Raw genomic sequence first — 26,841 nt, forward strand, 5'->3', positions numbered from 1 at the left:
TTTCCAATAGACCCTGCCAAGTGGGGATGAAAGGGGCATTGATGTTCCTTGGATGGGAGGGGGTTGTGGGTGGTGAGGGTGGTGGTGGGGGGTGGTTCTCAGGCAGGAGGGGGGAGGGCAATTTGGGGGTCTTGGGGGGGCAGTCTGTGCTGGTGTTGCCGTTGGCAGCTCCAGTTCCATTGGCCATTGTTCCCAACTGGCCTGCCGCCCAGCCCCCGAAATGGTAACTGAGGAACCAGGCTGAAGGAAGATGGAGTGAGGACCCTGGTGGGGAGGCGGCGCTGGAAGGGTGCAGGTGGGGAGAAATTCAATCTGGTTTCCTTGTGCCTAAGACAACTTCGGAACCCCATGGGAACCCCACCCCCCAACTATCCGATTCCAGGTGGCCTTCCTCTAGGGGCACAGGGAGGGTGCATCTACGGTGGGGGGAGGACAAGGTGAGTGAGGAGTCTAGGACGGCAAACCCACCCCTGGCCCTGAGAGGGACACGCAGCAGTCCCTGAGAAACCACCGCCTGGGCACTGAGATTCAGCCGGGCGGAGCTGGTCTCACCCTCCTTCTCTGGGCCGGACTAGGAGGGGTTAGCGCCGAAGCCACAGGGTCTCTTGGGCTCCAGCCCAGGACACAGCGTCCTCCCCAAGCCCCCACTCCACCCCCGCGGAGTTAACTCCGCCCCCGCGCCTGTTTACCCTAGAGTCGGAGCCCCTGGGGGTCCCTGGCTCCTCCTCCGCCCCCCCTGGGGCCTTGACCCGGGAGTCCCCGTCGGCCATCCTCTCCCCCCCCCCCGCCTCCTGCGATCTCCCTCTATTTATAGCGGCTCCCCGCATTCCCCGCCCCCCCCGCCTTGTTTTCCAACTTCTCAGGGAGCAGCCAAGAGCAGGCGTCGGGACGCAGCAGAGAGAGGAGGTACCAAGACCCTGGGCACCCCGAAGTTGAAACTCCTGCGCCCCCGACGGTCCCCCACCCCTGCCCCGCTCCTTTGGTGCTGGCACACCTGCCCCTCCCAGCCGGCGAGACCCTCGCCTCCTCAGCGGCGATCCCCGCCCACCTCCTCCTTCCTCAATCTAGCTGTGTTTACCCGCGAGCCCGGTCGAAATCATGGGGTGTCAGCACCCTGGGTTCGTCTCCCCACTACCCGTCCCCACTACTGAGTCTGGGGGTGAAGGAAGGAATCACAGTGCGATAGGCAGATCCAGGTCACGGGTGGGGGGCGGTGTTGAGGGCGGGCGTGGGGATCCCCCGCAGGACTAAGGGATCCCAGCACACCCCACTACAGCCCGGTTGCGGGGTGGGGGAATGTCGTGGGGAGCGCGAGCGGAGCGTGGAGGCACCCCGCAGTTTGCTTCCCTTGGAGTACCCCTCGGGCCCCCAGCACAGCCCCTCCCTGAGCGGCAGACAGCCTGGGGCGGGGTAGAGGGGAGGCGTGTTTACGGGGGGTCTGGGGCGGATCTGCAGGGAGCTGTCGGCCCGTGGGCGGGCTGGGGCGGGCCGGGGGCGGGTCTGTGGGGAGCCCAAGCCGGGCGGGCCGGAGAGTCAAAGGCAAGTGAAGGTGGAAGCGGCCGCGGCGGCAGCAGGTAGGGGGAGGGGCGGGCGAGGGGCCGCAGGGCCTGGATGGCGCCAGCCGGGCCGGTGGGCCGTTGGATCCCAGTCCCTCGGAGCTGACCGCTCGCGGGAAGAGGCCCGCAAGGAGGGGGCGCTGGGCTGCGGCGCACAAAGGCGGAGGCTCCGCGAGCGGCAGGGCGTGTTTGGGGCGTGCGCGAGGTTGTGTCCAGGGTCCCGAGCGCTCCTCGCCGGCCGCGCGAGGGTGTCGGTCCCCACGCGGACGGACATTGTTGGGACTTGTAGGGACAGGTCCCGGGTGCCGGGCCCGGTCGCTCCCAGCCGTCCTACCCATCCCTTCCCAGCTTGGCGCTCGGCCCTTGCGGGCCGTCGGGGAGGCTGGGAGGAGACTGTGGGGGCCGCCCTCCCTCCCCTTCTGCGCTCGCGGGACCCACACCGAGACTGGGTGGAGGAGAGACGCGATGGCACGAGGCTTTTTAAATTTTGTTTTTAAAAACGTTTAACTGGGAAACAGTCATGCTCAGCTATCCTCATCTCACTCGAGAGCTGTCAAAAATCTCGAGGATCCCCTAGTCCCCACTTCTAGTTTGCAAATAGGAAATCGAAGCCAAGGGAAGTGAGTGAGTGGGCCAAGGTCACACCCTTAGCAGCAGAGCCGGGACTAGAATCCAGAGGTTCCGACACAAGCCACGCTCTTTCCTCCACATCAGCACTTCCTTCTCTCCTCCCCCAGCCTGGACTGATGATACCTGCTCTCCATGTTGCCCCGCAGGCCCCTCCAGCCTGTATTGATTCTAGCTGAAGCCTAGAGAAGACGTGTTCATTGGACTCAGGGGTACAGATTAGGGAGGGTTAGTGACCTGGGGAGGGTTGGTGACCCACGTAGTCTAGATCTTGGCTGAGGCTTTCTGCCCCTAAAAGACCCAGCTCCTGTCTCCCATGTCATTCACCTCATTGCCCTGTTTTCTCAGACCCCAGAGCCAGGAGAAGAGAGAACCCTGACCCCTAACCACACTGCATCCAGCCAATAGGAGCACAGTAAGTGACCCCACCCCCAGGCTGCAGACTCTTAACTGCCGATCTGCACAGGTGTTCTGCTCCTCACCAGCCCCACTAATGTCGAATGTATGCTAATTTATTCACAGTCGGGAGGGAGAGTCTTGGGAGGAAGGAAAGGAAGCATTGGGTCAGTTGGACACAGGTGCCCCTTGTTCTTTTTGTTTTCCTCTCCCCCTCTTGGTCATTGTACTCGGGTCATTTTTAGCCCCTTTCCCTTTGAGCTGCTGACCTTGAGGCTTAGTTGAAGGTCACAGTTAATTATGAACTCTGACTACTCAGTCCCTCAGTATCTTTGGAGTACCCAGTCACCGAGCCACAAGTTTCATCCCTGCCTAACTCTGGGAGTGTGGGGTGGCCCCTAAATATAGCCTGGGAAACCAGAGCTGCACTCCTGCCCCACCCTCGTATTTCCATCCAGGACAGGAGAGGGGGGTCCGGAACTGTGGGTGTTGAGGGGCAGCCGTGGGGTTGGCCAGTCGGAAGAGAAGTGGTATCCTGAGTCCTCTGCCCCCAGCCCTCCTTCCCAGCGGCCTGGACATAGAGCTGGGAGCAGGAGAGGCTCTGTGTGGGTCCGGTTGTGGTCTTCAGCTCTGGGGCCCTCTGCACCCTGCACTGTCCCAGGTTGAGAGAGGAAGTCAGGTGTACGAGATGGGTGGGCGTGGAGGCCACCTCCCCAGTCGCGGTGTTTCCTCATCCTGCCAGGCCACCATGGCGGAGCTGCAGGAGGTGCAGATCACCGAGGAGAAGCCGCTGTTGCCGGGGCAGACACCCGAGGTGGCCAAGGTTATTAGTACCCCTGACTCCCAGGCCTGAATTCCAGACCTGCAGGCATCCCCCTCGCCTCCTGCCTTCCCAAACCCATAATCTCATTCTAACCCCCAGCCCTGTTTTCTCCACCTAAACCCATGTCTCTCCCCTATAGACCACAACAGGAGTCCAGGCCTTTGTCCTGTCACTGCACTAACCTTCATCCTCTCCATGTCTCTTTTTGTCATCTCTTTCTGTCTCTCATCTTGGTGGGCTCTTTGCCTACCTTTCTTTATCTGTGTCTGTCTCTCCATCTGTGACTCTCCTTGGCTGTGTGTCTCTGCTTGTGTGTGTGTGTGTGTGTGTGTGTGTGTGTGTGTGTGTGTGTGTATGTGTGTCTCTCCAGGAGGCTGAGTTAGCTGCCCGAATCCTCCTGGACCAGGGACAGGTAACAACTTGGGGGCAGTCCCAGGGCGGGAGGAGGGGTTCTCCTCTCTCCCAGTAAGGAGAGAGCTGCTACCGGGCTCTTTCTCCTCTCTCTGCTCCCTTTCCTTCCATTCCAGTCCTTTCCCTTCCCCATCCCTCTTTTTCTAATTCTTTGTTCCCGTCTCCTGTCTTTGCTCCTCCCCACCCCTACTCCCCGACTTTGGTGGGACTTTTGTGGGCCTCCTTCTTCTGCCTCTTTTTCCTCTCAGCCTGACTCCTCCCTGATGGTGACCTGTTTTTCTGCAGACTCACTCTGTGGAGACACCTTATGGCTCTGTCACTTTCACTGTCTATGGAACCCCCAAACCCAAACGCCCAGCGATACTCACCTACCATGATGTGGGACTCAACTGTAAGGACCTGAGCTTCCCTTCCCACTCCTTTCTGGGAAGAGGCTGGTGGGAAGGGTAAAACCCCAAGGGAAGGGAAGGGTCAGCACGGGCGGGAAGGGAAGGGTCAGCGTGGGCAGGAAGGGAGCCATGTGGCATTTCAAGGGGGAGTTCTGTCCTGGTCTGACTATGGCATAATAAAAAGAAAGAGGGTGGGTTCTGACTTGGGGATGCTTTTCCCTGGCTGATTCTACTGTTGGGGTGGTGGGGACTCTCTTTAGATAAATCTTGCTTCCAGCCACTGTTTCAATTCGGGGATATGCAGGAAATCATTCAGAACTTCGTGCGGGTTCATGTGGATGCCCCTGGAATGGAAGAGGGGGCTCCTGTGTTCCCTTTGGGGTGAGAATTAGCTCCCTCCCTCCTCACGAGGCTTCGCGGCACAGGGCAGGGGCAGGGAAGAGTGACCAGGGGAGGAGGAAAGGGGGGGACAGTGGAGGCTCTGGTAGAGGGTGAGTAGGGCACCCTGAAGTGCGGGGGCACTGGGGGCAGCTTGGTGTTTTCCTTAACGTTCTTCTCTTTCCTAGATACCAGTACCCATCTCTGGACCAGCTTGCGGACATGATCCCTTGCATCCTGCAGTACTTAAAGTGAGAGGCCTGGGAACCCCTCCAAACCAGAGTCCTCTGCCCGGCACAAGGGGGCCCTTAGAACTCCTGTGTCCACCGGGGTTCCTGGGCATGTTGTGGTCTCTGGCCTAGATAGATCCTTCCTCCTCCATGCCTCCACCTGGCTGTTGAGAAGAGGAGGGGTAGGTTTGGAAATGGACTTGAGTCAGCAGAGTAGTCCTGATGGGAAGAGGCAAGAAAAGGGAGCGGGCTCTGCGTGGCCCTGCTTCTCGGGTCTGGAAGGTAGAGAGGAAGAGGAGAGGTGACAGAATCCCAAGGAGCCAGATAGACTTGTCTCTTTTCCTCCCACTTCCCCTCCTCCACACACACACCTGGTGCCCGGGAGCCCTGGGGGTGAGGGAGAGTGGAAGAAGGAAGGGAAGGCCTGGTGAGCCTCCGTGGTGTGCACGCTGCGAGCTGATGACTCCCGGGCTCTGGCCCTGGCGCAGCTTTTCCTGGGCACCCGGGCCCTGGGCAGCTTGGGTTCACCTTGTTGGCTCTGTTTCCCCCGTTCTCCCTATTGTTCACTGAAGTTGTGTCTTTTTTTTTCCCCCCATCTTGCTTCAAGTTCCCTTCTTCCCGGTTCCTCACAAGGAACCAGGAACTAAAACAGAACAAGTTGAACTAGCTCCTGAGGATTGAAAATGGGCACAGAGCTATGTAGGAAAACAGTGTCTGGTTGGTGGGTGGGTGTTTCCTTTCAAGACACTAGCTCCCCAAGGGAGAGCTGAAGTAGATTTCAGGGACCTACTGGCTGCCAGTGTCAACGGTTAAGCTCCTCGGCACCTTCCATTTTCGCACCCCTCCAGGGAAGGTTGCGTTTTGTCCTTTGTGCGTGTGGCCTTGGGAGGGAGGATGAGGATTTTGAAGGGCCAAAGTTTGGGACACCAGGGCCCATTAGATATACATTTCTCTTTCGCAGTTTCTCCACAATAATTGGAGTTGGTGTTGGAGCTGGAGCCTATATCCTGTCACGATATGCTGTAAGAAATTAAAAGAAAAACCCAGACAAGGGAAAGGCAGGTTTGAGGCCCATGGCAGACTGAGTAGGAGAATATTGTTTGCTAGTGTGTGTTTGTGGGGAGGACTTGGGTACAAGGGTGGGGGGCAGGCCCCACTGGCTGGAGCTCAGCGGGAAGGGAATAAGACCCTGCCCAGCCTCTGATTTCCCTTCCTTCTGTTACTCCTCAGCTTACCCACCCGGATATGGTCGAGGGTCTTGTCCTCATCAACATTGATCCCAATGCCAAGGGTTGGATGGATTGGGCAGCCCACAAGGTTCGGAGGGGCCTGTGTGTTGAGGCCTAGGTTGGGGGGCCCCCTTGGGAGGGGGAGCGGAACAGGAAGGACGAGTCACTTTTTAGCCTGGGTCTCTTCTCCTCATAGTATCCTGAGCTTGCTCATCTGTCCGTTTCTCGTAGCTAACAGGTCTTACCTCTTCCATTCCGGAGATGATCCTTGGACATCTTTTCAGCCAGGTAAGTGGTTGTGGAAGGTGGAAGAATTGGAGGGGACCGGCAGGAGCCAGCAGGGGCTTGAATGCTTGGGGTGATTTCCTTAGATGGGATGGGATCTGGGGAGGGAAGAAGGCTTGCCTCTTCTCATCCAGTAATGGGTGACTTCTTTTCTCAATCCTATTTCTCCCTTGCCTTTCCTTCAGGAGGAGCTGTCTGGAAATTCGGAGTTGATACAAAAGTACAGAAATATCATCACACACGCACCCAACCTGGAAAACATTGAACTGTACTGGAACAGCTACAACAAGTGAGTGCGTGGCGTGTGTGCGTGCGCACGGGAGAGAGAGGTGTGGTCACGGGGAGGCGAGGAGGAGAGGGAAGGCTGGGAACCGCACGGAGCAAGGAGGGCAGGGTTTGGGGTGCAACTGGGGCAGCTGCAGGCCAGACCCCCAGGGGATGAATTGTAAGGAGCCGTTCCCCTTTTTCTTGTTTACTTCCCTTGGGTTTTTTGATTCCCTTCCTCCGCCTTCACTGCCTTCCGGCCAGGGACCTGGGGTCCAAGTGACCACAGGGATTCGAGGCCTGCCTGCCACCTTCCCCTTTGGTTCCCACTTTTAATTATTGATAATTGACTATAATTTTGGGGAGGAAGACCACTTCCTCAGGGAGGAGATGGCTTCCATCCGGATGGATAGCATGGCCTGCCTAAAATTCTTGCTCTTCTTTGAACCCCTTTCTAGCCGCCGAGACCTGAACCTTGAGCGTGGAGGTGCTGTGACCCTCAAGTAAGACTTTAAGAGATAAAGCTTTGCCTCTCTCCCTGGACCTTCCCTGGGTGCTTACCTTCTTTAGAAGAAGAAAAGTCTTTTAATAGGGAATTTTCTTGTCACCTCCCACCCTATCCCATGAAGCAAATCCCACCATCTAATCTTCCCCTTTTGGGTTGTCTTGGAAGGGTCAAGGGGTTCAGAAGACTGTTTCCTCTTTGGAGGCGAACATTTTCCAGCTGCTGTTCTGGGAGGCCTGTGGGGGAATAGCAGGGGCTCACCGTCTCCTCCCTGACACTGTGCCTGTAGGTGCCCTGTGATGCTGGTGGTAGGAGATCAAGCACCCCATGAAGATGCAGTGGTCAGTAGAGAATTTTGGGGTGGGCGAGGGAGGGTTGGAGTCCTTGGGTGGTGGTCAGAGGGGTATCTTGCCAAGAGGCAAGCTCTGTTTGGAAGTGGGAGAGCAACCATGGGGCCTAAGAGGCTGATTCCTGGTAAGAACGAAATGGGTATGGGGCTGATGGGAAAGGAACTGGGATCTGGGTCCCTGGGTCCCTGGGTCCCTTGGAGGGGAGAGGTCACAGGGAGTATAATGTCATTCATTCAGCCTCCTGCTTACACCAGGTGGAGTGTAACTCAAAGCTGGACCCCACCCAGACCTCTTTTCTCAAGGTCAGTCACCCTACGCCAGGCGCTGCCTGACTCCTGGCCCCCTGTCCAGAGCCATAGATTCTCTTTAGATTCAACTTCTAGGCCTTCAAGGTCCTGCATAGGTACAAGTGGGGTGGATAAAGAAAACAAACCGTCAGGGCCTGGAGTGGGGAAGCTAGGGAGGAGAGACCCTTTCCTACCTCTTGGCATGGCTGCTTGTATTTACATCTGTATCATTTCTCTCGGATGGCTGTCTCCATCTCCTGGACAGATGGCCGACTCTGGAGGTCAGCCCCAGCTGACTCAGGTGAGTACACTGTCCTCTGTGAGAGGGGATATTAATGGCACTGAACTATACACTTTGCCTCTCACCCCACCCTCAACCCGCCATGGCCTTGGGCTCCAGCTCAGCTTCGAACCTCATCTCACTGTCCCTTCTGCCCATCTTACTTCCACAGCCAGGCAAGCTGACCGAGGCCTTCAAGTACTTCCTGCAAGGCATGGGCTACAGTGAGTATGGGGGTCAGAGGCTATCATGAGAGCAAGCAAGAGATTGCTGCACAGGAGGAGGGATGGGCACGGAGGGGGAGGAACCATTTCAGGCCAGTTCTGGGACTTACCACGGCCAAATCATTGACCCCCTCCCCGCCGCCAGCCCCATTTGTCACTCTCATCTCCACCCAAGCACCCCACTCGGAGTTGCCAGCCTCTCTTTCCCACCTCTTCTCTGCCTGCCTGCTTATGCTTCCGTCTCCACAGTGGCCTCATCCTGCATGACTCGCCTGTCACGATCGCGCACAGCCTCCCTGACCAGTGCAGCGTCCGTTGATGGCAACCGGTCCCGCTCTCGCACCCTGTCCCAGAGCAGCGAGTCTGGGACTCTCCCTTCAGGGCCCCCGGGGCATACCATGGAGGTCTCCTGTTGAATGACCTTTGTTGCCCTGGTGTAGGACCCAGCCCTCACCTCCCCCAGCACTAACCTGGGAGGTGCATAGGGCACTGGGCCAGAGTAAGGGAAGATGGGCAGATCATGTGGGGAGATGACCTTGATCTTTGATTGCTACCCTAACCTTGACCTCTAACCTGTGATTCCCCTCAGATCCTGGGAGAGATGTTCTAATATCTCTTAGGGACCCAGACCCCTAAATTATCCCTCTCCCTCATTTTGGTGTTAAGGTGGAGAGGGCATGTGTCCCCGCTCCCTAATCTGGGTGTCCATAGATAAGGGATAAGAGGTGGTTGTAGTTGCCCCATGGTGCCTCCATCAGGCTCTCCCTACTTATCCCATTGCAAGGGTAGGGGACTTGGGGCTGGGACTCCATTCACCAAAGCTGATAATGGCTTTTCATTAACCCTTCAGATCTCTGAAGAATATGGGCCTAAATGAATGTGTGTCAGAGGAGGCTTGCTGGTGGGTTAGTGGTCCTCAGGATGGGGTAGAAACATCTGGTGTGTGAAATGGAAGTTGGAATGGGAAGTGGTGGGCAATGAACAAGTACGAGGGAAGGATTGGAGCTGGGGCAATAGGAAGGGGCCTGGGGCCATTGGCTGCACTAACTTTGGTAGCTGTCTAGACAGTGTGTCTAGAGTGGGAGGGGGAGGGAGCTAAGCTGGGGCAGGGCTGCTTGGGGCTTGGCATAGGGGTGGGAAGGGCTATCTTGGGGCTCTGCCCACACTGTGTTATGTGTGGAGGGTGCCCTCCTGTGTCCCACAACTTCTGCTGTAACAATAAACTGTAGAGGAACTGAGCACCATTCTTCTTTGTCTGAGTGTACCTGCATCATGCCCCTTTCCCCAACCTCCCCATCCAACTCACATTGTCTTCTCAGATATGACCTGGATACTTCATAGAATGTGTCTACATAGTCAAGGGCCTCTATTCCAATAGGGTGGTATTGTCCTTGATATTGATAGTATTTCCAAGTTTTGGGAAGAGAGGAGCTACTTAGGTCTTACAAGACTTCCTTAGTAGTAATGGCTCCTTGAGAAATGCCGTAGGCTTTCAGAGATGTCACCGACATCATGATCTTAGGAAGGGAGTATAGGATGCTGACTGAAGTGTTCAAGGACATCTTGTGATCACCTTCCTGCAGAATCCTCCCTAGGGGGCACCTTGATTCCTTTTTAGATGGTTCGTTGCAATGAGTAGACCAGGCCTCACACAGTTACTGGAGAGGTTGGGTTGCTCATAGTTGGTCCCAATCTGAAGACTCCTTCAGGAGAGTAACAGCACAAAGGAGGATTTCCTCTAAGGGGTCTTCCTCCCCCATGAATCCAAGAATTTGGGGTGTTCATTAGACTATGTTTGTGGTTCTCTGAGAAACTTTTCAACAAGTATGCACAGTACTCATCAAGAGGACTTGAGATACTCTTTGGCTGTTGCAGGCTGATTCTTGGGCTCTTCGGGCACAAGAAGTAAAACATGAGAAGGCACTTTAGATTGTTATTGATAAGAGTACCGTGGATGGAATATTACAAGGTCACTTGCTGAATTACTTTATAGAACCTCCACAGACAATGACATGCTTTCCTCAATGAAACTGAGCTGAGGACTAATGCGGCTTGATGTCTGGTGCTGACACACTTGACATGGAAGTGAGGCATGGAATATGTTATTAACTCTTGAGCATTTCATCACTCATAGGACTGAGTCTATTTTATTTTTGTTTATTTTTTTAAATTTTTTTGATTCATTATGCATTCACTAATTAATTAATTAATTAGACAGAGAGAGACACAGCGAGAGAGGGAAGACAAGCAGGGGGAGTGGGAGAGGGAGAAGCAGGCTTCCCGCAGAGTGGAGAGCCTGATGTGGGGCTCGATCCCAGGACCCCGGGACCATGACCTGAGCCGAAGGCAGATGCCTAACGACTGAGCCACCCAGGTGCCCCAGGACTGAGTCTATTAAATGCAGTAGGCCAGGGGCGCCTGGGTGGCTCAGTCGTTAGGCGTCTGCCTTTGGCTCAGGTCATAATCCCGGGGTCCTGGGATCGAGCCCCGTATCAGGCTCCCTGCTCCGCGGGAAGCCTGTTTCTCCCTCTCCCACTCCCCCTGCTTGTGTTCTCTCTCTCACTGTGTCTCTCTCTGTCAAATAAATAAATAAAATCTTAAAAAAGAAATAAAATAAATGCAGTAGGCCAGGATAAGGGGGCAGGGGTATTAGGTGACTTGCAGAGTTCTAGAGCTAGTTATTGATGGCAAGGGTGTTGGGTGACCACATGCAGGGCAGGCAGCAAAGAGTGCTTAAATGCCACCCTAAAGAAAAGAAATAGCATAATTGGAATCACTGGACCAACCAGCTCCTAGGTAAACAAAACATGAGGAAAAGGCAAAGAACTCCAACAAGCATCAGCCTTGACCAGCAAGAGGTGCTGTTGTGAGGGGCACTTGGCTGGTTCAGTCCACAGAGATTGAGACTTTTGATCTTGGGGTTGCGAGTTCGAGCCCCATGCTGGGTGTGGAGCCTGCTTAAAAAAACAAAAACAAACAGAGGTGTTGTTTTGCATTATGGAAGGGAAGGCAGGTCTTCTCAGCACATTTGCCTACACAGATAACACTGTTGGCAAGGTAATCTTCAGAAGAGGGAGGAAATGATATTTGTGTACATGTGTGAGTGTGTGTGTATATCTGTCGGGAGCTGGTGTGTGAAGTGGGTGGTGACTGTGTGTCTGTCTCTTATAGATGTGTCAGCACAAGAACCCCAAAAGTTAGGAAGAGGGAGAGATGCTCTCTGCTGGGAGCAAGGCAGAGGGGGTTTGCTGTCCTTGACTGACCTCTTTACAGTGTTGGTCCCAGACATTCCGGGCTAGCCCATGGGGATGCAGTGCCCTCCTGTGGTTGGCATGGTTCTTCCTAACTTTCTCCAGGTCCCACTTCCCTTCCTGTATCTCTCAGTGTTCTTTGTGATTCTACGTGGTAGCTACATAGGGAGGGAGTGGTCTGTGGCCCCTGCCTGTTCTCAGGAGAGGTGAGGGGACTTCATAGAAGCAGAACCACAAACTCCCTACTTTTTGTCTCTGCTTCAGGCTTAGGACTCCTCTTTCTCTCTTACTCTCACTCTCAAGGGATGTGTAATTTTCCTGACTTCAGGGACAGAAGCCCAAGAGAGCTAAGACAGGGTTCACTGGGAAGGAGAATAAAACTAGAAGAATATGGGGATGAGAGCCTGATGGGGTCAGTTTGAAAATTCCGGAACTCATGAAGAGATTTTAAAGAGTGATTCTCTGAAGGTACACACAAAACAGTGAAACTGCAGCAGGAGGGATAGATGTCAATCTTTAAGGGCACTCCTTTACATACTTAAGGGAAATGTCACAGTGGGAGCCGCCACCTTTCTAGAGAGATTTGGGGACTAACAGGAAAGTGAGACTCAGTTCTGACTAGAGGCCAGGACTGTGGTCAGCGTAAATGGTGCCCAGAGCAATTAGGTTGTTTGCACCCTCTCTCCTCGCCCATATTAGAATTTCCCCCAAATTGGATAAATATATAGTAAAAGTAGAATGCATTCTGTATTTGACATTCAATACTTCTAAAGATAGTAATTCCGAACAGAATTGAAATAAAAAGGAAATCGTCAACAACTGGACTCTTTAAGCATCCCCGCAGACTGGGGCCTGAGGGTGTCACCCCTGTCTACACCCTTTTTGCTTCACCTTTGCTAGTGGCCACAGGCTCCTCCCTGAGGTGCAGGGGTGGGGGTATGAGGGTGTCTGGCCAGCTGGCTCACTTGCACTCACACATACCAACCCACTCCAATTCTGGCGACTGTTCTTTGTACTCCATCACCCAAAGCCAGGAGCCAGGGCACTGTTTCCTATAAGGGAGGCATGATACTGGAAAACTCCTTCCGGGGAGGGGTGAAGTGGGCGAACTGTCTCACAAGAGCTAGCCTGGAGCTCTGTGGTTTTGTTCCTGGGTGCCTCTTGTTTGCAGGTGCTGGTCTTTGGCTGACCTCCCACCCTGCCCCAGGATACTCACTAACCTCTATTCTCTTTGATGCTGTGCCCCGTCTCCTCTCAACTACAAAAACCCAAGCCTGCGCTTGTATACAAAGGAAGGTGGGAGAGTTCCAAAGGTTTACTGCAGGGAATCATTTATTGGTGCAAGAATGGAAAGCTGGTTCTAGGTGAGAGGGCAGTTGGAGATCTCACTCTTCTGGTTTTTTTTTTTTTTTCTATTTAAATATATAAAAAATACATGTGTGGGGGTGGAGAATAAGGGATGGGGAAAGGGCACAGGGGTTCAGGGAGACTTGAAAACTGCTCCACATAACTTCTCTTGTGACTATTCCAAATAGCTTCTTCTCTGATCCTTTTTCCTAACCTGCGTCTTTCCTCATATTTCTTTCAGCTCTCATGATTCTAAATGTTTTCATTTACAACCTATCTCTCACGGCTGAGTGAGTAAAGGTTCGCTCGTGACTCTGGCTTCCGGTTGCCATGGCCCAGCTACCTTAGCCCTCCCTCCTGTCCACGGCTCTCAGGCCTGTCCTAATTCCATCCTTCGTCACTTCAGGCTCACCTGAAGTCACATTCTTCTGCTCCCTTACAGCCCTCTCCGACTCCTGGCTGGGGAGTCAGAGCTTTGGAAAATGCTCCGATAGTTCCTTTTTCTGACTCTGATGTGTTTTTTATTTTATTGTATTTATTTGAGAGAGAGACAGAGAGAGAGCATGAGCAGGTGGGAGGGGCAGTGGGAGGGGGAGAAGCGGGCTCCCCGCTGAGCAGGGAGCCGGACCCCAGGACGCTGGGATCATGACCCGAGCCAAGGGCAGACGCTTAACCGACTGAGCCACCCGGGCGCCCTGATCCTGATGTTCTAAGAAGCCATTCTCTAGCTTTATTGCATCTCTTGCTACGAAATGGTTTGAACTACAGACGGTTCCTGCTGGGGTTGGTAAGGTGCTGGGAAAAGGAAAGGAAGTGCTTGCTCACGGGAAGGGGAGAAAGCACTGATGGCTGAAAGCAGAGGTGGCTGAAGGCCAATGTAAGTGCTCCCGGGATGGGAGGAGGCAAAAAGTGCATGACTCACCCATGCTTGCAGTCTTCTGGCCTCTGCTCACTCCCCTCAGGTGCTGATAGCATCGGTGACCCAGAAACATATGAAGAGCCCCAGAGTCTGATGTCCTTCTCAAGTCTCCTTTCTGTAGCCCTACCAATCCTCTGTACCAGAAATAGCCAATGTCCGCATAATTGTGCCCCCCTCCAGTTCACCCTTCCAAAGTCCTGACAGAAAGCCCCAGAGAGGGGATGGCAGGCTGGATTTGCCCCTCTGGATTTCTTGATGTGCCTCACGAGGCTGACCTATCTGCCATGCACCATCAGACGTTTTTGTCCTTTGGCTTCAGTTAGCATGACCAACAGGAGACACCAGTGGTAGAGGACAGAGCAGAAGGAGAAGGAGCATAATCCTCTGGCTTCCTCCTGGTCGAGCCCCAGCGGGCTGGTTGTATCCCTGCACCCAAGGCCACAGCTCTTACTGGGCGGCCCTCTCTAGTTTCTGCTCCCTGCTCCCTCCTCTTCAGCCCGGGTAGCAGCATTGTTCCTGCTCATTGTTCCCTCAGCTGGCTGGCGTGTCGCAGCACCTCCGACCCAGCATTGTTGTTGCTCAGCCCCCGGGGATTGCGCCACTGGCTGTGGCTCTGCCAAAATCCTGCCCACACCTCCCTATAGACTCTCTTTATTCAACTTGCCTCAGTTCTCCAATGTGCTCCCCGCTTCTTCTGAGCCCCTGACTCATAAGATGGGGAGGTAAAGGTAAGATAAGGGAGGAGAGAATCTGTGTATTTGAGCTTTTCTTAAAATCAGAGAAACATGGGTTTGAGGCCCAGCTAGCTATGTGATCTAGTTATTCGCCTCCTCCACATGACTCACGGCGGGGATAGCATCTACGTTGAGGGGAGGCGAGGTAGTATCTGTGACGGCGGCAGCACCGTGCCTGGCACAGAGCAGGTGCTCCGCCTGGAGACTCGGCTATGATTATGACATACGAGGCACCATTTGGAGAATGTATCCCATTACTTCATGCTGAAGGGAAAACAGAAGAGGATGGTGCTTCAGGGAACTTGTTTCCCGTATCAGATATTTTGATTTAGTTTTGCCTAAAGCTTGCCTTCTCCCTCATGCCTGGGTGTGTTGGCTGGGCTTGTGAGGAGGTCTGCGTCTCTTAGTTTGTGGGGAGGGCAACGGGATGAACAGGAGACAACTGTGACAAGAGGGACACTCAGGAGACCTTGTCCATGTGAAGGTGACTTGGGCTTCTGCACTGAGAAGATCAGAAGGGGCAAAGTGGGGAGAGTGATGGAGCTCATGGGGCGCACCTTCTCTCTCCCTCCTTCTCCACTAAGTCTGAGATACTCCTCCATTTCATGGGTCAGGGGGCTGGGCAACAGCCAGATGATCAGCTTTGTATTTGTCCTTAGTAGTGTTTAAGAGAAGCAACCATTGTGGGGGTTACTCACACTGAAAGACAGACGGCCTAGTGGGGAGGGGCTGGAGGCAGAGGGGCAGCTATAGAGCAGGCAGAGCGAAGGCCACCGAGCTGTGCCAGAGCCCAGTAATCACCCTAGGCATTTAGCTGGCGCCTTTCTCCCTCTCCAAACACACTGCTTCTTAATCCCTCAGCACAAGGCAGCTGGATGGAGACAGAGGCTCAAAGGGCCACAGCATCCTCGAGGCTACACAGGGCTCAGTGTGAAAAATAGGAACCGGATGGAGGGAGGCTCTATTTAGCCTGATCTCGAGTCTGCTGGACACACTATGGTTGGCTGATAATAGGTACTGGGAGTGGGGTGGGTGTGGTTACTGTAGGAAAAAATCTAGATCCCGTGGTTTCTGTTTTTACACTTCTTCTCTCTAAATGCTGGGAACTCTGGCTCAGTTTCTCAACACCTGTGGGCAAGGCAGGAGTAGTTTGTTGGAATTTCAGCAATGCTCCCATTTGTGGAGGGCATGGCCTGCAACTAACTGACAGAATGGCTAGGGGCCTGGATTCCAGAAGAAAATACAATATCCAATATTCAGCCTTTCCCTCCCCACCCCACCACTTCCTATACCAGGCAGCTCCTGGGCAACCTGGAGAAATGAAGTATAGCATGGCTGAAGGGGAAGGGTAAAATGGACATTTTATTATACACAGTAGCATAAATGAGACAAGAGTCAAATCTAGAGTGATGGTCTTCATAACAATTCTCCAATTTATAGGCACTCAACCTAAACGTCCTTTTCTCAGTCCTGGAGGAGAAATGGATTCTCACGTAGGAGAAAGCTGTAGTCCAGTTCATGAGGATGATGCCTAGTGAATGTCGCTTAGTCTCAGTGGAGGGCCAAAGCCATTTGGGGAAGTGTCTCCCGAGGGCAGGAAGGCCATCCTAGATAGGTCCATCAGAAAAACCAGCAATCTCTTAGGCCCACAAGGCAATAAAGGCCATGAAGGCAAAACCAGCGGCTACGCAGCCCCACTTGGCCAGAGGGGCCTCAGGGCCAGCTAGCTCCCGGGGCAGAATTTCCAGGAAGGTGACATACAGAAAGGTGCCGGCTGCCACACCTTCTAACACCACCTGGGCTAGGCCCTGCCCCCCTTTGGAGTCCCCTTGGGTCACAGCCAGCCCCAGGACCAGGCCCATGGGGGACATGAGAGCTAATGACAGTATGGACAACGTGGCCCATCGTGAGCCAGTGCCTATCTGCACCAGCCGCAGTCCTACCCCAAACACTATGAGCCCCTTGTGAGCCAGGACAGCGAGACAGAGCTGCACGGTAGTTGCTACTGTTGGCTGCAGCCCCACGGCTAGCCCTTCAAACACTGAGTGAAAGGAGAGTGACAGCAAGAGGACGAGGGCCCGGAGGGGGCCCTTTGAGGGTGAGGGTGGGGGTCCGTGGCTGTGGAGTTCCAGGACATGAGTCCCGCCCCACTCTTCCTGCACCATGCTTCCTCCAGCGGCCTGAGGACAGCACTGCGATGCCAGCGACTCCAAGAAGAAGATAAAGAAGAAGCCCAGGGAGACGATAAGCTCTCCGTAGGGATACTCCACCTAGGAACAGAGAGAGGGGCTGGGAGGTGGGAAGGGAAGAGAAGCGAGTACACCGGGTGGCCGTGGGAGTGGGAGACTGAAGAGAATGGGAAACATGGGGCTCTGCCCAATTCGTAAGACCTGGCCGCCTGTTTGCCCTGCTGGCACTCACTCCGGTCTGTGGCCTTATTCCCATCTGCTTCAGATGCTTCCAGATTGATGCCGCATGTTGGGCATAAAGAAGGGCAGGGGAATGAAGCCAAGAGCAGGCATGGACAGCAACAAGAAGAATCCCTGAGGGACTAAGGAACACCAGAGTGACAGGGTTAGAAACATGGGAAAAGAACGTGAGGCCTGCCAAAGGGCCAGAGAAAGAGTGAAAGAGTAAAGCAGAGCTTTTTCTGGGGTTCCACAGACCCAAGAGGATGGGGTGGGCTCCTCCCTTCCTCAGTGCTGTCTGAGCTGAGGAGCAGAGAGGATCCGTGGTTTCCTCCCTCACATACTCCCCTCAAAAGGGTCTGGCAGTGAAAGGGGTCTCCGGTTCTCCTCCCCCTCCAGGGAGGGGCTGGCGGGAGATACTTACCTGAGCTGAATCAGCATCATCAGAAGCATTTCCCTCCCTTTCTGTCCTGTTCTAGGGAGAGAAAAGCAGGAATCAGGCGGGGGATGGAGCAGCTCAGCTTCCTGTCCTGCCCCTTCAGCTCCGTTGATTTCCTTAAAGTCCAACGTGACCAGCTTTCACCATGCCCCGAAAGAGCTGTCCTCTCCCTGTCCTTCCACCCGTGTCCTCGGCCCTGTCATGGTCCCCCTCATCATTCTGGCCTCACAGCCCTGCCGCTCACCATTTCTGCTGCTCACCTGCATCTTAAACTTCTGGATCTCTGAGTCAATTCCCTCCAGGGCTTCAGCGGTCATGTGCATGAGCCCTGCTCCCAGGAAAACACCAGCAGAGGTGCAGCCCAGGAGGCTGAGGACCCGGCGGTGACGACCTAAAAAAAGGAGGAGTTACAATCCAGTTGGCAATGAGATAGAAAAGGTGACAAAAGAGCAAACAGGTAGCACCCGATGTCCCCAGCTTGGGGACGGTGAGAGCCTCGGAGCAAGGCGTCGGGATAGGTGATAGGGCCGTAGTTAGGCTGAGGTTAGGGGGCCGGAGGCGGCAGGGCTGTACCTGTGGCGGCATCAATCTGGAACCACTTGAAGCAGATGGGAATAAGGCCACAGACCAGGGTGAGAACCAGCAGGGCAAAGAGGCAGCCAATTTTCACTCCTAGTAGTGATTCCATCCTTGGGGTACAGGATAAGCAGATGCCTCAGAATAGTAAAAGGGAGTTAGGGTCTTTGGAGCAGGAGTGTGGAAGTAGGTGGTCAAAGCTGGACTATCTACTCTCCTGAGTTCCAGGAGGCCGTGGGGATCCTCCTTCTGTTCTGTGTTGCCTCTGCTTGCACAGCCTTGCATAGCTGACTGGGGCCCTGCCCCCGATTCCCGCCCTCCCCCGACGAGGAGGCCCCTCCCCTGGCTCACGCCTTCCAGAACTGGGAAACCAGAAACTCCAGACTCCCCGCCAGGCACAGCCTGCGCTATGTGTCTTCTCTTCACTGCCATGACTAATCCAAATGCTGTGGACAGTCTTCGTTCATGCCTGGCGCTGGTCTAATCCAAAATGGGGGAGTCTATGGTAGGTCTTCCCCAGCTGTTTTGTACTGGGGACACTTGGCCCTGCCTTATTCAAGACATTTGATCTAAGGTTCCCACACCTTCTCCACCCCACTCCACAGGGTGTTATGCTGGAATCTGAACCCTACCTTTTCAGAGGGGATTTGGGGCCCCCTTCGGGTAGGAGGTGGGGCTGAGAGGTGGTGCTGCCACCTGGCACTCCGGGGAAACCAGTAGATGAGGGGCCTCCCTTCTCCTGTAACTCCAGAGAAATAGCTCCAGGCATGGCAATTTCTAGTGGGGAGTTGAGATTTCTAGTATTACAATATTGATGCTGTTCCAATTTTTTGACTGTGCCTGTTTCTGGATATATACAGATCTTCCTCAACTATGATGGGGTGATGTCCCAATGGACCCATCCTAAACTGAAAACTTCCTAGGTTGAAATGCCATTTAATACATCTAAGCTACCAATCCTAGCTTTGACTAGCTTTAAATGTGCTCAGAACACTTACACTGGCCCACGGTTGCGCGAAATCATCTAACCTAAGTCTATTTTATGATAAAGTGTTGAAGTCTCATGTAATTTACCACATACTGTCCTGGAAGTGAAAACCAGAATGGTTATAAGTGTACCAGCCATTTACCCTCATGATGCTGTGATTGTCTGGGAGCTGCGGCTGCCCAGCATCGTGAGAGACTATCATACAACATACTGCTGAATGGAGAAAAGATCCAAATTCAAAACTCAAAGTCTGGCTTCTACTCAATGTGCCTCACTTTCACATCATCTTAAAGTTGAAAATTTGAAAATCAAGCCACGGTAAGTCAGGACCGTGTGTACTGGGGGAGAGGGCCTGAGAATTTTAAGACAAAGAAAGGTTCTTTAGCTCTGGAGCAGCGAGGCCTAGGGAAAAACTGAGAAACGAACCAAGCAAACTGAAGGATCCTGCCTGGATCTACAGGGGTGGAGATGGAAAAATTCAGTCTTGAGGGGGATCGGCTCTTGAGGAAAATGTATCAGGCAAACTCCGGGGGAGCTGATGAACCCTGAGAAAGACAGAAGAAAAGGAGGCAGAAAAACACAGAGGCTAGGCAGCCTGGCTCCCCCATTTAGGTGGCCCACCTAACAACTGTGACACCTGCTGAGCCAGTGTGCTCAGAGACTGGGGGCAGCTTTCCCTACTGGCCCAGATTACTTCCCTCGGAAGTCCTGGTCTCTGGGAGAAGCAGCAGTACTCTTACAGGAGAAGGTGAGCTTGAGATCTCTGCGGGAAGACAGGCACTGAATATCTGAGGATTCTCTCTGCTACAGGATTGAACATGACAACTGACCTCTGTACCTTTTAAGAATCAAAAGATCCACTTATTCTTTGAAAACTTTTTATTATTATTAAAGCCTCAAAAAACAGATACATAGGCCTACCAGCACTCCCACCCTGGATACCAGGGAGCTTCAGCCTTGGCAGGCCTAAATAAGAAAATACTTGTTACGCCTCCTTGTCAACTCCCAGGGGGTCTTCAGCAGGGGACAGAGGAAGCTCGGACTCTGAAGGCGTGATCACAGGTAAAAGGTCTCCCCAGGAGCTGACACGAACACAGCGATACAAATCCCTATGGAAAACAGAGGTCAACATGGGCTGCAGGTTCTTGCCATCTCTCCCTAATTTTGGTCACACCCTTTATACCTGCCATGCTGGCGGGCTGTGATCACAGCATGCTGCATATGCCCATCTGGACAGCACAGGTGACAATGCACATGGCGTGGCCGTTTAAGGACAGGCTGAGTGATACGGGGCCAGCGATTAGCTTCCTCTGGAGAGCCCCGGGCAAGAATTACCATCGAGAACTTTTCCTCTTTTTGCTTCTTCTTGTTCTAAGATAAGGATATAGAGACTATTTGGAGAAAAAAGAGATGGGAAAAAAAACTTGTGACCCCCATCCCTGCAGCCCTTTTCATATTCTATAAGCCATGCACACTCAGGCCCGCAAACCTCCAGACTCTTCTCTGACTTCTCCAACTCTTCCCACCTCTGACTCTTTATCATCCTGTTCCCCTAGGCTGTTTTCTCCCTGCCATAACATTCTCAGGATACATACCCAGCTGAAGGGGATGCAGTGGTAAGCCTGAGAAAAGCTACAGGCCAGGGGCTTAGAGGCTGTCAACTGGGGACAAGGAAGTTCATGTGGACACTGTGAACACACAAGACAAAAGAACCACAGAATCAGACAACTGAAAAACAAAGAGTGACAGAGTTAAGGACTAGCCAATGGGAGCATAGGAGCCGGAGGTAGGGAGAGCCAGGGGAACAACTGAGAAAGAAATTGGACAGGGACACAAAATAGTAGAGGGTGGCTTAGCTTTGCCCTCTCACTTTTCCTGGCCACAGCTGAGTTCACATCTTTGCCCGCTGGGAAAGGTAGAAGTGACACTCACTGGGGCAAAGACAAAGCCAGGTCGAGGGTCCGAAGGTGACTTCTCTTTGCCCTGAAACCAAAAAAATTAAGCTGGGTCTGAGGGGTCTATTCTCATAACTCAATCTCTGCACTCAGTAAATTGAGGACTCCTTTAACATTCAATTCTGATAATTATTAACTAGGCTCCTTGAGTTAAGCTGGCTGCTTCTCTAATACTCCAAACAAAGAGCTTTCTCTCTGCAGTAGGAGAAAAGCAGGAACTTGGCACATAGTATGGTGCTCTCCCTTGTCAGCAACCTCTACTCTCAAAGAGATCCCACTCCAGGACAATTAAATTTATGATTATACACTGGCTCATACTGTCCCCAAAAGATAAGGTTCTTGGCTTAGCAATGCCCTGGATCAGGGGTTGGTGCACTTTTTCTTTTTCAAAGGCCCAGAGAGTAGGCAAAATCTGTTTCTGTCCCAACTATTCAACTGTGCTATTTATAGTATGAAAGCAGCCACAGACAGGACGCCTGGGTGGCTCAGTCGGTTGAGCATCTGCCTTTGGCTCAGGTCATGATCCCAGGGTCCTGGGATCGAGCACGGCATCACAATCCTTGCTCAGCAGGAAGCTTGCTTCTCCCTCTGCCTGTAGCTCCCCCTGCTTGTGCTCACTCTCTCTCTGACAAATAAATAAAATCTTAAAAAAAAAAAAAAAAAGCAGCCATAGACAAGAGGCACACCAATAATCACGGCACATATAAAAACAGGTGGCAGGCCAAATTTAATCCACAGGTCCTAGTTTGCTAATCACTAGCCTACATCATAACGACTTTACATGCCTAATATCCTGAGAGTCACCCCTACCATTGTATGACAGAGTCTCTTCAGTTCTTAAGGGAGTAGCAGTGACTGGTGACAGATGGTGGGGCAGGGGTTAAAAGAAAGAGAAAAGAATCTTACCTTAAGGACCAGGTCCCTGGCATCCATGAGAAGGCAGTGTCCAGCTTTTGTTCCATTCTCTACCAATATCTGTTCACAAAAAAGGAAAATAAGCATAAGCCCTGAATTAACACAAAAACATAAATGCTAGCAGCTCTGTAAGAACATTCACAGATGGAGTAGAGGGCCCTAAAGGAAAGGGCCATCCCCATATAAGATGGGAATGAAGAGCCTAAAAGAGGGACAAAGGGATCTATACATGAGAAAAATAGTCAAGAAGGAACACAAGTTCCAACGGAGAAAAGGAAATGCACGAAACCCATGACACTGCTTTAAAACTGGAAGGGAAAAAGAGATTTCAACTCACCAGAAAATGACTCGTCTTGCGCCACAAGGTCTGAACTAGCTCAGTGCGGTCAGCCTTGCTGGGAAGCTCACTTAGGGAGAAGGCTGATACCACCACATCGAACTGTACCTGAGAACCAGGACAAGGAACGTGACAGACCTGACATTACCCCCCGGCCTCCCTTCCAAGAGTATAACAAAGTTCTATCCCCTTATATTTCTTCTGTTCTCTTTTATCTTCTAACACTCAAGGCTGGGTTGCAAAGCTGAAGCCACGGTTTTCCATCTGCCAAATTCCACATTTAACACACTCTGAACATTGTCACTTGCCTTGGGTGATACAGGTAGAAACCGTCTGAAGAAGACACCTGGAACATAAGGCTCCCCAGATTCTGAACCACCTGTGGAGTAAAGCAGAGGCGCGGCAACTATGAGTGTATAGGTATAAACTGAAGTGATGTCTCCATAAGAACTATGGTCCCAAGGCTAAAGAAAACCACCAGGTGGGGCACCTGGGTGGCTCAGATGTGTAAGCACCCATCTTCGACTCAGGTCATTATCCTGGGGGTCCTGGGATCGAGCCCTGTGCCCTGCGTCAGGCTCCCTGGTCAGGCTCCCTGCTCAGTGGGAAGTCAGCTTCTCCCTCTGCCCCTCCCCTCACTCATGTTCTCTCTCTCTCTCTCAAATAAATAAAATCTTTTTTTTTTTTTAAGATTTTATTTATTTATTTGACAGAGAGAAAGACACAGTGAGAGAGGAAACACAAGCAGGGGGAGTGGGAGAGGGAGAAGCAGGCTTCCTATGGAGCAGGGAGCCCGATGCGGGACTCGATCCCAGGACCCTGGGATCATGACCCGAGCAACGACGATGAGCCACCCAGGAGCCCTCAAATAAATAAAATCTTAAACAAAAACAAAAACAAAGGGCAGGGAAACACTGGGTTGCCTCTCCTATTTCTCTTACCCAACCTACCCACAGTCCAGCAAAGGCCTCCACCACCCTCTGCTTGACCATAACACTGGAAAGAAATCAGACTCATCTTTAACTTTTAGCCCTCCTCTACTCCCCAACAGAACACCTTTCTAGTTCTCTGCTTAACTCCAACTTTGAAGCAGCCCTTCCTTACCCCTTGTCCTCACCTTTCAGTAGCTTTTCTGCCAAAACCAACATAGCAGCTGAGCTGTCCACACACATATATTCACGTAGGCTCTGGCCCCAAGCACTATGAGCAGCCCTAAGATGGCAAAATATAAATCACCATTTCTCATGACAAAGAGTCATCCCCACAAGGATCTCATCCTACAGAGATCCCTCTGCCCCCAACCCCACCCCTGGGAAACAGAGTATTATCTTCAAATAGTTGGAAAAACTAACAGTGTTATTTTCTGATTTCATTTACTACTCCTTAAAAAAAGGGCAGACTCAAAAAACCTATTTGTAGGTAAAAAAAAAATCTTGGTGATATGCCCTAGACTAAATTCCTTTCCTTTTTTATCTTTCTAAACATGGGTCTTTTTTCACTTCAAGTTTCTTTAAGTTCTGGCCCTAATCCATATACTTTCTTTACCTAATCTGAGAGAAGAACATTCTAGTTCCCAACTTTCCTATTCTCCCTCTGGTTCCCTAGTGTCTTGGAGTGTTATACACATGGCTCCTTAGAGCTAGAATTGACAGAGACAGAAAGATACTTACCAAGTGACAGAACCAGTACCCGAGCCAAAGTCCATTAAGGTTTGGGGCTGGAACTCTGGAACTCGAGCCCGGATCTGAGGAAATATGTAATACCCCACAGTAGGGTAAGTAGACCCTTATTTAGGGCCCCTATGAATTAGGGAACCATGACAGAGCAGATGAGATGTGAATGTTTTTTTGAGATTCAATGTAAATACCTTACAAATGGGAACCTCCTAAAACAGTGATTTTAAACCTTTCTTGGGTCATGAACCCTTTCAGAGGATAAAGAGAGCCTCTCAAAAAAAAGAAAAAAAAAAGCACATACAATGTTCCAAGAACCGTACCCCAGAAGACTACTTTATGAATAAGGGAACTGATGGTAAAAGGTTGGAAGCTGAGGGGCTTTCACCTCATGGAACGCCCTGGAGACTGCTGCAAAGCCACCATCCAGTCTTGCTGCCATATACACCAGGCTCAGGCTCTCATGGTAGCTGCCAGAAAAACCAAAGAGTCACACCCACCAGGAAATAACCTCCATCCCACAGTTAAACTTCTAGATTTTTAGGAATGAAGTCTTTGGAAAGGGCTCTTCCAGCTCAGTGTTTTTACTCCTTAAAAGAGAAGAGTCCTGAGTACAAACCAGGTAGGCTTTTCAAATAGGAATTGTGTAACAGTACTTCCCCGGTCTCCTCCTAGAGACAAGATTTTTTTTTTCTTTTGCAGCCCTTCTAGCCCCCCTTACCTCAGTTCTTGCCAATGGTATGTAGTTTTGCGCAGGGCTCGCAGCACTGCTTCACGAAGTTTCTCCTCCACCTGAAGTAAGTCTGCGGTGAGAACAAGAACTGAGAGTGAGGACCTAGGAAGAACAGGGCTCAGATCCAATATTTGAATATGCTGCCTGCTCATTCCCCTGCACCTCCCATCCTAGGCAAAATCTCAGAGCTTAAGGGAGAAGCCAAATCTAGAGAAAAATTTCGGGTAAAAATAACAACAACCACCACCATCACCACCAAAACGTATCAGATAGTATTTTGCCTCTATCGGCAGTTTATTCAACAAGACCAAACTTATCCCACAGGTTTTGCTCTCTTTTAAAGGAAAGTGTCTCAAAGATTTAAACGGATAGGATAAGGACAATATTTTTTGGATTTTCTTCAGTTCCCCAAAACTGCAGACTGTGACATTTCCAATGTTCCTAGAGGGAAGAAGGGGGCTTGAAAATCTCCTCTCAGGCTTGTGTTCAGTTCAGTACTGTTTTATCTACACAGCACCTACAATGAACTAGGCCCTGTGGGAAGTGCAGCGAATACAAGATGAATAAAAGGCAGGTCTGTAATATTAAGGAGCTCGCACTCATGAAAATAACTTGATGAGTTATACTCATTCTCCTATCCCTGAAGAGCGTTTCAGTACTGGACAGAGAGCCATACAAGGATTTTATTTCACTTGAATAAAAACTTAGACCGTCCTAATCCAGTGGATTTGCAGGAAAAAAAAAAACAAAGACCTAGATTTTGATAGGATACTGAAGTACCAAAGCCCCAAGAGCACCCTCGGAAACCATCCTCTTTTTGCAAAGCATCACTGTAACAAGCAGCTCTGGCCAGAAAAATCAAACAAGAAACCGCAGTATCTATTTGAGATAGATACTCAAACAGATCTGTAAAATTATTTCTGGCTTTTAATTTCCCACCGATATTTCAATTTGGCCTACTCTTCATTCTTAGGCCCTACCTGGGTTTTCCAGGAATTTTTCCTCAAGATGTACAGCCCGTCTTTGCAACTCCTCCGGCTCTACAGGTAAACGTCGGCTCCACAGATAATTGGTCAGTGCTTGCACCTGCTTCTCCACATTGGGCATCGAGCTCTCTATGGGCCAAAGATGAAACGCGACATCACTTAATGCAGACCCAGTCTCCGCTTCTTCTCGGGCTTCCGCTTCCCACCGTTACTCACCGAGCAGCAGGGACTGCGCAGCGGCAGCCAGGGCGGGCGGCACCTCTACGCATGGCAGATGCAAGATGCCGGGGTGCCGGCGATGGGGCCTCTTCCCCAGAAAATCGGAATTGTTATCGACCTGGGATACGCCCGGCACGACGGCGGCGAGCGCCTGCAGGCCGGGAAAGAAAAGCTGATCGCGGGGCAGAAGGGAAGGCTCTGGCGTTTCGCTAAGGAAGGGGCTGCCGAGGGCGCTCTTCCTCGGAGCGGAGCTATTCCTGAGATCCAGAGTCTCTCCAAGAGCAGGGAAAGCAGACACTCACGCGAGACTGGGGAGCTTCTCCACGGCCGCGGCGCCATCTGCTACATGTCAGCAGATGCCTCAGTCCTCTCGCGGTCGCCATGGCACCGGAGGCGAGCAGGAAACGGAAATGATGAGGCCTGTGACCCGCACGGAGCAGTGTCAGCCAATGAGAAGAGCGACTGCTTCTAGTAGCCAATAAACAATCGATATGTAAATCAGCTCGGAGGGGACCGGTACGGCGGTGGGATCAGGACCTCGGGTTCTCCGTAACCAGCTGAAGAGGTGGCCTCAGGGCAGTGCGGGGACTGGCCTCCGCGTCCCGAAGTCGAGGGGCGGGGCGGGGACGGGCCCTTTCCTGGGCTCTCTAGAGAAGCGCCATAGACAGCAAAAGACTATTTCTGGATGTATTACCTACCTGTGTTCCTTGCGTTTCTCTGTGGAGAGCTCTGAAGTCTTGGGATTTTTACCCCCGTGTGAGAACGGGAGAATGCAATAAGGGAAAGATAAGAAAAACCCAAATTTAGGCAACCCAAGATAACAGAAATTAATAGCTAATAGATTCAGTGGTTTTTTGGTTTTGTTTTTACATATTATTCTTCTATTAAATTGTCCTCTTAGATAAATAGCTAACACTTAGAACGTGCCCGATGCTGTGGCAAGCACATTTACGTAATAAACCGCATTTAGTCCCTGCTATCTGTGAGATACATTCTATTAACCCCCTTTTGCAGTTGAAGAAAGTGAGTATTCAGATGTTTAAATATCACGCCCAAGATCACAAACCTTGTTAGATGACAATTAGATTTAAACCTAGGCAGTTTAGGGGCCCCTGGGTGGCTCAGTT

At 52.0% G+C, this 26,841-nt stretch overlaps 3 protein-coding genes across 12 annotated transcripts; 1 reads left to right on the forward strand and 2 right to left on the reverse strand.

Moving 5' to 3' along the window:
• Window positions 1-1,526: 1,526 nt before the first annotated feature.
• On the forward strand, window positions 1,527-9,282 carry NDRG2 (NDRG family member 2). Of its 4 annotated transcripts, XM_028095172.2 has the most exons (17): window positions 1,527-1,574; window positions 2,532-2,598; window positions 3,322-3,402; window positions 3,773-3,814; window positions 4,099-4,204; window positions 4,463-4,583; window positions 4,769-4,831; window positions 5,772-5,832; window positions 6,041-6,127; window positions 6,271-6,327; window positions 6,510-6,613; window positions 7,047-7,091; window positions 7,383-7,434; window positions 7,698-7,745; window positions 7,996-8,031; window positions 8,183-8,234; window positions 8,484-9,282. In XM_028095172.2, the coding sequence occupies exons 3-17, from the start codon at window positions 3,328-3,330 to the stop codon at window positions 8,648-8,650; spliced, it is 1,116 nt and encodes a 371-aa protein (XP_027950973.1). In that variant the 5' UTR covers window positions 1,527-1,574; window positions 2,532-2,598; window positions 3,322-3,327; the 3' UTR covers window positions 8,651-9,282. The 4 variants fall into 4 exon arrangements, with proteins under 4 accessions (XP_027950973.1, XP_027950974.1, XP_087880811.1 ...); XM_028095173.2 differs by lacking the exon at window positions 3,773-3,814; XM_088024685.1 differs by lacking the exon at window positions 1,527-1,574 and having other exon boundaries at window positions 2,460-2,598.
• A 6,546-nt stretch (window positions 9,283-15,828) lies between these two features.
• SLC39A2 (solute carrier family 39 member 2) lies at window positions 15,829-19,404 on the reverse strand. 3 transcript variants are annotated; one of them, XM_028095168.1, is made up of 6 exons: window positions 19,323-19,395; window positions 18,541-18,685; window positions 17,906-18,021; window positions 17,593-17,723; window positions 17,318-17,368; window positions 15,829-16,755 (listed from the first exon to the last, which is right to left on the reverse strand). In XM_028095168.1, the coding sequence occupies exons 2-6, from the start codon at window positions 18,675-18,677 to the stop codon at window positions 16,126-16,128; spliced, it is 1,065 nt and encodes a 354-aa protein (XP_027950969.1). In that variant the 5' UTR covers window positions 18,678-18,685; window positions 19,323-19,395; the 3' UTR covers window positions 15,829-16,125. The 3 variants fall into 3 exon arrangements, with proteins under 3 accessions (XP_027950969.1, XP_027950970.1, XP_027950968.1); XM_028095169.1 differs by lacking the exon at window positions 18,541-18,685 and having other exon boundaries at window positions 19,323-19,404; XM_028095167.2 differs by lacking the exon at window positions 19,323-19,395 and having other exon boundaries at window positions 18,541-19,137.
• METTL17 (methyltransferase like 17) lies at window positions 19,285-26,104 on the reverse strand. Of its 5 annotated transcripts, XR_015768534.1 has the most exons (15): window positions 26,017-26,104; window positions 25,712-25,865; window positions 25,490-25,624; window positions 24,498-24,579; window positions 24,165-24,246; window positions 23,774-23,847; window positions 23,221-23,315; window positions 22,412-22,482; window positions 22,104-22,211; window positions 21,758-21,826; window positions 20,829-20,879; window positions 20,492-20,584; window positions 20,080-20,267; window positions 19,818-20,005; window positions 19,285-19,734 (listed from the first exon to the last, which is right to left on the reverse strand). XR_015768534.1 is itself a non-coding variant. In XM_028095163.2 (14 exons), the coding sequence occupies exons 1-14, from the start codon at window positions 26,095-26,097 to the stop codon at window positions 19,882-19,884; spliced, it is 1,407 nt and encodes a 468-aa protein (XP_027950964.2). In that variant the 5' UTR covers window positions 26,098-26,104; the 3' UTR covers window positions 19,758-19,881. The 5 variants fall into 5 exon arrangements, 4 of the variants coding, with proteins under 4 accessions (XP_027950964.2, XP_027950965.2, XP_027950967.2 ...); XM_028095163.2 differs by lacking the exon at window positions 19,285-19,734 and having other exon boundaries at window positions 19,758-20,005; XM_028095164.2 differs by lacking the exons at window positions 19,285-19,734; window positions 20,829-20,879 and having other exon boundaries at window positions 19,758-20,005.
• Window positions 26,105-26,841: the final 737 nt, after the last annotated feature.

Source organism: Eumetopias jubatus, unplaced genomic scaffold (assembly GCF_037043125.1).
Source record: "Eumetopias jubatus isolate StellerSeaLion01/CBP00866 unplaced genomic scaffold, mEumJub1_p1.0 scaffold_7, whole genome shotgun sequence".
Classification (NCBI taxonomy): Eukaryota; Metazoa; Chordata; class Mammalia; order Carnivora; family Otariidae; genus Eumetopias; species Eumetopias jubatus.